This window comes from Chrysochloris asiatica, unplaced genomic scaffold (genome assembly GCF_000296735.1).
Source record: "Chrysochloris asiatica unplaced genomic scaffold, ChrAsi1.0 scaffold00003, whole genome shotgun sequence".
NCBI classification, from domain to species: Eukaryota; Metazoa; Chordata; class Mammalia; order Afrosoricida; family Chrysochloridae; genus Chrysochloris; species Chrysochloris asiatica.
In genome coordinates this window covers 25985412-25996952 of record NW_006408521.1, presented here as the reverse complement: position 1 = coordinate 25996952, position 11541 = coordinate 25985412, and the positions used below count along the sequence as shown (strand labels likewise).

Here is an 11541-nt window from a genome sequence, read left to right as displayed (position 1 = left end):
ACTCTGGCTGCACTTCTTCCAAAACGGATCTATTGGTTCTTTTTGTTCTTTTGGAAGTATGCTGTAGACATCAGTAAATCTTTTGAATGTAGAATCTGTTTGTAAAGAACTCAGCCTGAGTAAGTTGTTGTTGTTAAGTGCTGTGGAATTGGTTTCGAGTCATAGCCACCTTGTATAAGGTTTCTGAGGAGTGGCTGGTGAGCTTGAACTGCCAGCCTTGCTGTTCAGATCAACCTTGCAGTCCAGCGCATTAACCCTCAGTGCCATACCAGGACTCCCAAGCCCGAGTATATTAAAGGACAAAAGCTACTTCTGAAACACATGTTTACTGTTTGCTGCCAAGGCTATGAGTCATTTTGTAGTTCAAGGATACCTACTCAACAGTGATCTCAGGAGAGGGATGGTGTGCCACCCTTAGGGTCACTCTAGGACGAGAAAGAACCAGAAAAAGAAAGGTTCGAGGCTTGGCAAGATTGGCTACAGATTAGAACGAACTAAAGCTGGATACCTCCATGTACAAGGTCTACCTGGTACCCAAATCCTACCCACGCAGGTCGGGAGAGAAACTCTCTCATCACTGACATTGCTCTTCTTACTGTCGTTTCAGACTCGAATGCAAAGCCTCCAGCCCGACCCAGCCGCTCGCTATCGCAATGTGTTGGAGGCCCTGTGGAGGATTATAAGAACAGAGGGCCTGTGGAGGCCCATGCGGGGGCTGAACGTCACAGCAACTGGAGCAGGGCCTGCCCACGCCCTCTATTTTGCCTGCTACGAAAAGCTAAAAAAGACATTGAGTGATGTAATCCACCCTGGGGGCAATAGCCATATTGCCAATGGTATTGAGCCTTCCTGTGCCGGTTCCCCCACTTTCCCAACTCTGAGCGTGTGCTACTGTTAATGCTTTCCTGTCTCAGCATGGTTTGGATCTGAAGCTTTGGGCTTGGGGTAGGCCAGATTTTAGGGGAGGGACCTCCAAACCTGATGTTCTCAGGCAATGGGCTGCTTCAACCCCACCCTTCTTTGGGGACACCTCAACAAAGGGTTACAGTACCCTCCCTTACCTACCAGCTCGTCTCTTTGCTTTCATCTTCTCCTTGGCATCCACTTCTAATGCCCTGGGAACGTGGAGACACGCTGAACTGCCCTCGCTGTGTATTCTTTGATAGCCGGGGAATGTCCTGCTCCTCAGGGCAGGCGCTGAGCCACCCAAGGAAGACCCTCGTGGAGCTCCAGCTCTTCACCTCACCTTGTCAGGATCCCAACTCAACCAGTGGCAGTTTGTGTCACTGAGGACATAAGAAGGCCTCCACAAGTGAATGGGGGAGGGGACGAGGGACTTCTGTGTGGAGAAGCCAGAGCGTTCCAGATTGTGTGGAAGTACGGGGAGGGATAGCAGCCCAGGACTCAGGACTAAGTGAGGAGAAAGTGAGGGACAGAGTAGTTCAGGAGCTAAAGGAACGGTCTAGATGAACAAATGTTAGGACTGGTAGACAGGTGGGGCAGTGTAGGAGCAGCAGATGGAAAGTGAGAGTCTTGGGTGGAGAGCTGACCACTCGACCCAGGTGCTCTACCTCCTTTATATTAGCAGGCCTACACTGTGGGCAGCTGGTACACTGGTGCCCCTGAGGGGCTGTGTCTGCACTTGCTCTCTGGGGCATGAACCATGTTTGTTTCCAGTATTCTCTCTATTGATAACATCTGGGCTGCTTTCTTGGACTCCTCTTCGCCTTCCTATATAGATAGGGTGGCCTTACTAAGTAGGTGGGAACAACTACCTGCATTTCCTGGAACAGGAGTTTAGGGCCTGTGGGTTTCCACTGACATCCAATCTCTGCTGTGGGTTAGCTCAGGCACTGGGGCCTCACTGAGTCAGTCAGTTACCCTTGCCTGGCCTCACATGTGGCAGTTGTTTTCTTATTTGCAGGTGCAGCTGGGTGTGTGGCAACATTACTTCACGATGCAGCTATGAATCCAGCGGAAGGTAAGGAGCCTTCACCTCTTCCTCCACGTAGAACTGCATTTGTGTCCCTGGGCTTTTCCTTACTGCTGGTTAGCAGAAGAAAACCAGGGAGGACAGTTTGGGTGAGAAATGCTACCCACGTTACTTTGTGTCACCACTAGAGGGCATTCCCTCCTTGCTGTCAGCCCTTAGGAGGCATCCCTGGGATTGGAAGCATATTAATTGGAATTTAATCTTTGGGGTTTTCCTGGAAAAAAAGACATGGTTCTTCTTGGCCTGTGGCTGGGCCTTCTTGGAAGTCCCCTTTAGGATGGGTTTGATCTCTCCTGAAAGTTTTGTGGGAGCTTTCATTTTTTTTTAAAAAAGAGGGGCAGATGGATTTTGAAGTTTTAGAACTGCCTTTTTTTTTTTTTTCCAATTGGGATGAAAGGGAAAATTAATTTCAGAATTCTACCCTGCATTTCTGACTGGATCTTACCTTTTTTATTTAGAAGAGTTTCGAGAATGAAGTATCTAAACAAATCCACAACTGTAGGGAGCACATCATAGCTGCCAAGTTCCTTGTTTTGCTCCTTTATTTGCCTGGGCAAGGCCAAGGCATGGAAAGGGTCAGAGCTAAACTCAGGCCATGCGATAGACTGAGAGAGTGAGGGATGTTTGGCTAAGAAGCTTGTTTTTTTTGTGGTAGAACTCCCCCTTTCTCTCCTATGCGAGGATAGCCATCCTTGTATCATCATGGTGTGACTTATCAGTTCCTAGTACCCAAGGATTAGACTTGTGAGCGTTCTGTGTTCATTAATATGTTCACTGGCATGGAGCCATTTCTTGTCTCCATGGATTTGTGAAAGGGTAAAATCGTAACAGGTACTTATTTCAAGGAACACTCTGGGATCTGAACCATAGATACTTTCTATCTGTTGATTGGCAGGTAGAAGTGGGTCTATTATTTTTTGGCCCTCTAACCAAAAATTACTTACCCCACTCCTCCAAGAAGGGAGACCTTAGCTCACCAGGTTGACCAGCAGCTCATGCAGACATTTGCTTTTCTCTCCCTCCATTCCATTGGCTGGTCTGCTTTCTCGGAACTGTGAATCTGGACACTCTCCTCCTCGATGGGCTGCTTCCTTCCTCCTGGCGGTTGGCACCCCTAGTGGTCAAGCAGAGAATGCAGATGTACAACTCACCATACCACCGGGTGACAGACTGTGTACGGGCAGTGTGGCAGAATGAAGGGGCCGGAGCCTTTTATCGCAGCTATACCACGCAGCTCACCATGAACGTTCCCTTCCAAGCCATTCACTTCATGACCTATGAATTCCTGCAGGAGCACTTTAACCCCCAGAGACGGTACAACCCCAGCTCCCACGTCCTCTCCGGCGCCTGTGCAGGGGCTGTAGCTGCTGCTGCCACCACCCCATTGGACGTTTGCAAGACACTGCTCAACACCCAGGAATCCTTGGCTTTGCACTCGAACATTACGGGACACATCACAGGCATGGCTAGTGCCTTCAGGACGGTGTATCAAGTAGGTGGAGTGACCGCCTACTTCCGAGGGGTGCAGGCTCGAGTCATTTACCAGATCCCCTCCACAGCCATTGCGTGGTCTGTGTACGAGTTCTTCAAATACCTAATCACTAAACGGCAAGAGGAGTGGAGGGCGGGCAAGTGAGGCAGCACTGAGTGAAGCCAGGGGTTCAGACCACATTGCTACGCCTGCCACTCCACCACACTCTCCTTCTCTTGGCGTGCTCCAGCCTTGAGTGGAGTTGGAAGAAGGGTCGAGGGCTCTCCCCAAGCTGTTGGTGTTTTGGCTCACACCAGTTCCTGCCAACCTCCGTTGCCACCGCCTTTCCTCCCAGGCCCTAAGCAAGTGCAACAAAGCACACCGCAGCACCTTGTCAGCCTCTCGCCATGCCAGGCCTGGTGACCTGCTCTAGACTGTTAGGGAGGGATAAGCAGCTCATTCCCCTGGTTCCTAATAAAAAGCCTTTAAATTACATGGTTTCATTGGGTTTGTCTGACCAAAAGGGACGAGAAATGCTCAGTTGCCCTTGATTCTACTTCATTCAAGAGACCTAAAGGGTAAGTTTATTGAGTGTGTATAGTTTCTGTTTGATTTTGATGGTGACTCAAGACTCAGGGGGCCCTGTTCCACTGTTTAGTGGTGGACTCCAAGGACTCTCCCTGCTGGCAGCACCACTGGACCGTTGACAGGTCCTGGCTGAGTAGGTGCTCTTGATCTCATGTCTGTCTCTTCCCCACGGCAGTGGTGAGAGCTCTCTGCTCCTCAGTCTCAGCTCTGCCTACAGTCACGTTCCCACATAGGAACCTTGTCTAATGTTGCAAACCTGACGAATCTGTGTTAAAGAATGATAATGCTTTTATTGGACTTTTGAAGGCTTTTACATGATCTTACTTGGTCCTCACAAAGTCTGAAGTAAGCAGTGCGGGTGTCTGTTTTACAAATAAGGAAGTTCAGAGAGGCTGTTATTTACCTAAGTTCTCACAAATGGCGGAACTGGGACTCCCACCCAGATCTTGGTATGTGTGTGGTAACAAATTGTTTTGCCTTTTCAGCATTCTTCACGTGAGCAATTCAGCGACAGTAGTCATGTTTTATGTTGTGTTCAACTGTGATCATTCTCTTTACAGATCTCCCCCTCACCCTTAACAGAAGAAGCTCAGTGTCCCCTAAGCAGTAAGCCCCTCCCTCTCACCTGCTCCTCCTTACCACTAATACACTTTGCCCAGCCCAGATATATACATATATGTTAAGTTTATTGTGAATTGAATGAAGGTTTACAGAGCAGATCATCGGTTTTACCTTCAACAATGCATCTATTTGTAATTGTGCCTTCCTTATGGGCTGTAATGAAGGAACCCCTCCCTGCCTGATGACCTGTTAGGCTCTGCTTGGAGGGGGGGGGGCTTCACTGTACTTTGTAAGTTAGTCTGTTCTTTTTTTCATTATCACCAGTTGCTAGAAAGTTCTTTAGTATACAGAATGCAAACCACCCCTCCAAACTGTCCCAGGAGTCCTGGTGTGGTGCTATAGGATCCACACTGGACCTCAAAGTTGGTTTGAACCCCAACATCATCAGCAGTTCAAATTCACCAGCTACTCCTTGGAAAATCCTATAAGGGTTGCTATGAGTCAGAACTGATTCGACGGCACTAAACAACAACAAACTGTGCCAAGCTATGGTATTTTCAATCACCTCATAGGCTGGACAGTAAATAAGGGAGATCAGGAAAGAATCCATGCATTTGAATGACAGTGTTGGTGACGAATATCGAAAGTACCATGGACTGCCAGAAGAACAAGCAAATCTATTTTGGAAGAAGTGTGGTCAGATTGCTCTTTAGAAGCTATGATGGCAAGACTCTGTTGTATTTGGCGTGTTGTCTGGAAGGAGCAGTTCTGTCTGGAGAAGGACATCATGTTTGCTAAAGTGGAGGGTTAACCAAAAAAGAGGAAGACTCCCAACAAGATGGACCCAGAGGCAGCAACAAAGGGCTCAAACATAACATCAATTGTGAGGCTGGCGCAGGACCGGGCGGTGTTTCATTCTTTTGTACGTAGGGTCGGAACCGACTTGACAGCACCGATTAACAAAAACTTCTGTCCTTGTTCGGTCTGTCATTCATTCAGAAAGGATTGAGTATGTGTGTCAGGCACTGGTGTTGGGGATACTGTGGTAAAACAAGAGCTTACTGTCTGGAGAAAAGATACACGTCAAGAGACAGTCACATGATAATGACGAGAGATGACAGGGCAGGCCTAGGAAACTCCTGGAGGACATAAGACTCCCAGTCTAGCCTGGAGTGACCGAGGTGGGCTTTGGAAAGAGAGACAACTGAGGTAACTCCTGAGAGGCCATAAAGACACGAGGGAGGTGTAGATTGTGGTGAGGGCAAAGGCCTGGAGGTAAGAGAATAATGTGCATGTGGTGCCAAAGAACTGAAATGGCCTAGGCAAGGCTTGCAGCTAGAAGGCTAAGCAGAGGCTGGGTCTTAAAAACCATAATAAGGAGTCTCAAGTTTATCCTGCAGGCCAGGCAAGAGCATTAGAGGATTGTCAGCAGAGGTGTGGTGTGATCAGATTTACAATTTAAACAGAATTCTCAGGCTCTTTCAGGAAAGGTTGAGAGGAGCAAGACTGGGCAGGCAGACAGAGCAGTAGGAGGCCGTTAAAGTAATCCAGGCAAGATTGCACGGTGGTCTGGACCTAGGAGGGAAGAGAGGCAGACAGATGCCGATTGGAGTGATGTTAGGGTTGTAGAAGCCTTTTAGTTAGAGACTAAACCTCGTCCTCTCCCCATTCCATCTGACAGCCCTTCCAGTATCTATGGCGAGCTGCGTCTGAAGTCACTGAAAACTCAGGAAAACGACGGTTTCCTGTTCTTAAGTTGTATGGTTTAGCTATGCTGCTGCTCGGATTAAGTGATGGAAGAGAGGTGGTTAACACTGTAACTAGTGGTCACTGGATTCAGTAGAGTGCAGATCGTGGTGATGGTTGTTGCAGAGCGGATGTGAAAGAAAGAGCAGCTGCCGTTCAGCCTGACTGAGCGAGAGAACTAGAGGGTGGTTTGCTTAGAGCACCTGATCCCTACAGTCAGCATCAAGGAGCTGTTGACTAGCCTCATTCCTCCTGCACAGTGGGCACCATGCAATAAAGCCCAGTTTTAAACAGTAACATGCCAGATGATTTCCAAAAGAACAGCAGTTACTAGTGACCCCTTAGCTCTAATGCTGTTTACAAATAGTGAAAAAGGAACACAAAAGTGACCTCCAATCCTCAATTTCACTCTAGCTACTGGAGTCCTGGTGTGGCGCTGTGGGCTAATGCGTCAGACTGCAAAGTCGTTTGAACAGCAAGGTCGATGGTTCAAGCTCACCAGCTGCTTGGAAACCCTATAGAGGGTCCCTATGGGTTGGAATCAGCTCGACGGCATTTAACAACACAACAACAGCTGGAGAACAGTTAGTCTGTAACATGGAGAGGACAGCCAGTTCTGCCGCTATCTTGGCCCAATCACCAGAGGAGATGGGCAGAACAATGTGAGGGCCAAGCGGTTTGGAATGCCAGTGAATGGACATTTGGGTGAGGAAGTCCTCCCTCACTTCCATACCCAGGAGAGTTTGGGGGCATCTCTAGGCTCTAGACATCTCTGGAAAGTCACGTAGTTTATGTGGCATCTTGAGGAGGATCCAGTATCAAGCCGCCATCAAGTGATTAATATCTGCACAATGCTGTGTGATGGGGAAAGTGTTATTAAGTGCCCTTGAGTCAGTTCTGACTCACAGCATGCTGGGTTTGGACCTCTGGTCTTGTCAGCAATCCAACGCTGATCCTACAGCGCCACACCAAACAGCAGAAACGAAATGGCTATTTAACAGGAAATATTTATTTGAGAGACAAGTCCGATGTGAATGACATATTTTGTAATAATTTAAGAATATCAAGGGTAAGTAAAAAACTATTACTAGTAGGGTTCCAGTTCATACATGCACAGGTTTATTCCAAGCACAATGTGTTTAAACATGTCATTGTGATCAGTGGATGGCTAAAGATAACTTTTCTCAGTAACACACTTAGTCTCATTAAGGTACCTTTAAAAAAATTCTGTGCCATGGAAAAAAACAACTTGGAGGCCAGGATTAATGACAATTTTTTTTTTAAACAAAACTCAAGTGGACATCATCCCAAATCATTGATGCTTTGCAACAAGTTTATGGAACTGCTGCCCCACAAAATTCAAGTTTTGAGATGAATCAAGTGTTTCAAGGAAGGTCAGGAAGACCCCAAAGATGAGCCAAGGGAGGGAAGACCATCAACCTCAACAAATAAACTGTGGCGGAAGCCCAGAAGCTGGTGGGAGAAGAGAGTAGAATTAGTATTGATGCGAAAGCTACTGAAGTAGGGATCTCACAGAGTTCAGTGTTTTCAATTTTAAAGGAAGCATTGTGGCCTCAGGAAGTCTTTGACTTGATGGGTGCCAAAAGCAGTGCAGGAAGATGAGAGAGACAGCTTTTTTGTGTCCACTTGACTGAACCTGGATTCTCAGTGGTTTGGCTGTTAAGACGTAGTGATCCCTGTGATGTGATCTCAGATCACTTCCATAATGAGATCTGCTAGGAGCAGCTGGTCAATGGAAAGCAAGTTTCCTTGGAGGTGTGGTCTGCAACACCTTTTCTCTTCCAGAGATAAAAGGAAGACAGAAGTGTGCAGAGAAGGAGGAAACTACTGCCACCAAGAAAGAAGAGCCAGGAGTCCCTGCACTGTGAAGCTCCTAGATCCAGGAAAAAGATGGAGATTGCCAAGGAATTCTGTGCCCACAGATGCTGAAAGGAGACAAGACCCTTTTCCAGAGCAGCGCTCTGAATTAAGACCTCCATCCTTCTAAACTGTTGGAGAATACATTTCTGTTTGTTCAAACCATTTACTTGTATTTCTGTTAAAGTTGCACTAGAGAACTAAGACAATCAGCGAGCTCAAAGAGCTGATCTTTCAGTCTTTTAAGCAAGGTCGAAGCTAATGAAGATGATTTTATGGAATGCATAGTTGGGAATGAGTCTTGAATTTACCAATATGATCCAGAGAGAAAGGTCCAATCAAAACAGGGATGTCGGAGGGGATTAATGGCAATTTTTTTTAAAACAAAACTCAAGTTTTGTTTAATTCATAGCAAAGAGGTCAGCTCAGAAGGTTATGGTGACTATGTCTGGGGATTACAAAGGGGTCATCTTGGTAGATCTTTAAAGACACAGGATGATCATCGGGGCTTATAAAGACGTTTTAAGAAAATTGAAGGCTGCATTGATGAGGAAAGGGCCAGGAAAGTTGCACTGAGGAATTTTTTACCGTTATGATAATGCCTTATTCTTTGAGGGTAGTGAGAGCTATCCTATGAAGATTTCATTGGGAAACCTTACCCCACCCAATCTCCAGCCCTGATCTTGTCCCTTCAGACTTCTTTTTGCTAAATCCAAAGAACATTTCAAAGGTACATGATTAGAGTTCCTCAAGGATGCCCAAACTGCCGCTTTGATAGTGTAACTAGAAGAACACAGACTTCTTCAGGGACATGTTAAATAAACAGAAACACTGTCATCTGAAGTGTATAGACCTAGATGGGAGATATGTCAAGAAACACTAGCCTCACATTTTGATATTTAAATAAAGGTCTCAATGATTTTATAGCCGTATTTTTTTACTTAGCCTCATATATAACTATGTACAGGATTACACAGAACCAGCAATGGGACAGAAAAGAGGAACTAAGTGTAGGTCAGACTTATAAGGGAAGAGGATGGTTTTGTTCATCAACACTAAATAACTTTTGTAAAAGCAAATAAACATGAAGCAATCCTAATTGTATACAGTTCAGAAAACATTGCTAAAAATCAAATACCTCCAATCTCATTTCCTAGAGAATATGACAACTAGATGTATATGTTACCAGTATTTTTCTGTGCATAAGTATTTTTTGTTCATTTTCAAAAATGAGACCCCACTGTCTATAACTAGGTTCTGTCACATAATTGGATGTGGTTGCCATTTTCCCACATTGCTAACATTTTCTTCCAACACCTTAATGTAAGGGGTCACACAGAATCCCATTATATGAATGTACAGTAACTTTTTCAATCAACACTGTTGCATCTTCATAATCATCACTGTGGGTAGGTAAAATGGGAATAGCAAAATGGATAGGTGTGGCGAGAAAGTTCTGAGTGAGGAAACCGCAATTTGGCGCCACCTCCTGGCAGACATTGAAGCATTGAAGAGATCCTGAGTAGTGATGAAAAGGCAGATGAAGGAATGGTGGGTATGAGGAAAAATGTCAGGGGCAGGGGTTCTCTGGAAGGTTCTAAGAAGTTATCTTACCTCACATCTCTCCTGGAGCCCAACCCCACTCTACAGCATGCCCAGCTTAGGGGGTCTGGGAGCCCACTGCCGTCTCTGCTACAAACCTTCACCTGTTTATTCTTCATAGTCTCCTGCCTCCACTTAGAGATCATGTAACTTCTCTGCTTTTGGAACAAAGGCCAAATGTCTCACCATGGCCCAAAAGACTTTATATAATTTGTTGTTGTTAGGTGCCATTGAGTTGGCACAACAGAAGGAAACACTGCCTGATCCTGTGCCATCCTCACAATTGTTATGTGTGAGCCCATGGGTGCAGCTACTGTGTCGATGCATAATTTGTTGTTGTTGTTGTTAAGTGCCATCGAGTTGGTTCCAACCCGTAGTGACCCTATATAGGGTTTCTGAGGAGCAGCTGGGGAGCTTGGACTGCTGACCTTGTGGTTCAAATCGACCTGGCACATTAATCCACAGCACCACACCAGGACTTCAATCCATAATGTATTCCCTGCCCATTTCTCCAAATCAAACCTACCACATGAATATGGAACAATAAAAACAATCATCTATTTTCTTGAAAATAGACAGTATTCCCTTTGCTGTCTTGGGAATTTAGGAAGCTAGTAAGCAATAAAACCCCAAACCGAAGCCATTTCCATCAAGTGGGTTCTGACTCACGGTGCCCCATGTGCTTCGTTCAAAGTAGAACTATACTCCACGGGGCTTTCTTATGGAAGCAGATCGACAGGCCTTGATTTCATGGCTCTGCAGGCTGGATTCAAACTGCCAACTTTGAGATTAGTAGCCAAGAGCGAGCCATGCGTGCCCTCCAGGGATCTTTCAATAAGCAATATTCTAAATGATCAGAAACTTCACACAATTGGAGTTGAGATGTGCAGTGTTTTGCTACTTCCTGTCTGCTTAGACTAGTAAATTCTGTGGTGCTAAACACATTATTCCATGCGTTGTTAGAGCGCCATAAATACACCAGTTAGATCACCACCATCATCCCCCCACCTACCACCCACATTCACATAACAAAAAGAACGGTGACTCTTTCTTTACACATCTAGGCACTGAGGCCCCCTTCTAATTTCCACCTATTAGAGCTCCTTGTGCCTACTGGAGCAGCATGGGTTCACACTAATCCCTCTTCTCCCTGAGAGCCCTTCAAATAGATGAAGACAGCTGTCATGTCACCAAGGGAGGGGTCAGATCATGGAGCGCCTGGAAGCTAGGCAGAGGAGTTGAGACTTGACTTGGCAGTTAATAAGGAGCGCTTGTGGTTCTTGAGCAAGAAGTGACATGTCTCAAGTAGTGTTGAAGGCAGGACAACCTAGAGCAGGGAAAAGCTGGGATAGGGAGCCCAGCTGATGGGCCGGGGCCTCATTTTAGAAAAAGATGAACCTGAGACGCACTGTTACAAGCAGACGAGAGGCACCTGGTGAAGGTTTACATTATTGTACAGAAAACTCAGCTGGAGGTTGTTTTGCACTAAGCAGAGACACCCCTCGTCTCACTGTATCATCTGACCTATATTCAGGCCCAGAATTGTGCCTTTTTGGCATCACCCTTTGCACTGCCCACCCACTAAACCCCCTGCCATCAAGTTAATGCTGACTTGCAGGGTTTCTGATGCTGTAAAGTTTTACAGGAGCAGAAAGCCTCATCTTCCTCCCATGGAGTGGCTGGTGGGTTTGAACCACTTACC

At 46.3% G+C, this 11541-nt stretch overlaps 1 protein-coding gene across 1 annotated transcript in view; it reads left to right on the top strand.

Annotated features, from left to right (window-relative positions):
- The window catches only part of SLC25A28 (solute carrier family 25 (mitochondrial iron transporter), member 28), an 11733-nt gene extending 7770 nt beyond the window's left edge, over positions 1-3963 (top strand). The window contains exons 2-4 of the mRNA XM_006831238.1: positions 608-836; positions 1925-1981; positions 3112-3963. Coding sequence (XP_006831301.1) covers positions 608-836; positions 1925-1981; positions 3112-3629 — 804 coding nt within the window. The 3' untranslated portion in view covers positions 3630-3963. The remainder of the gene's footprint in view (positions 1-607; positions 837-1924; positions 1982-3111) is intronic.
- The last annotated feature ends 7578 nt before the right edge of the window (positions 3964-11541 follow it).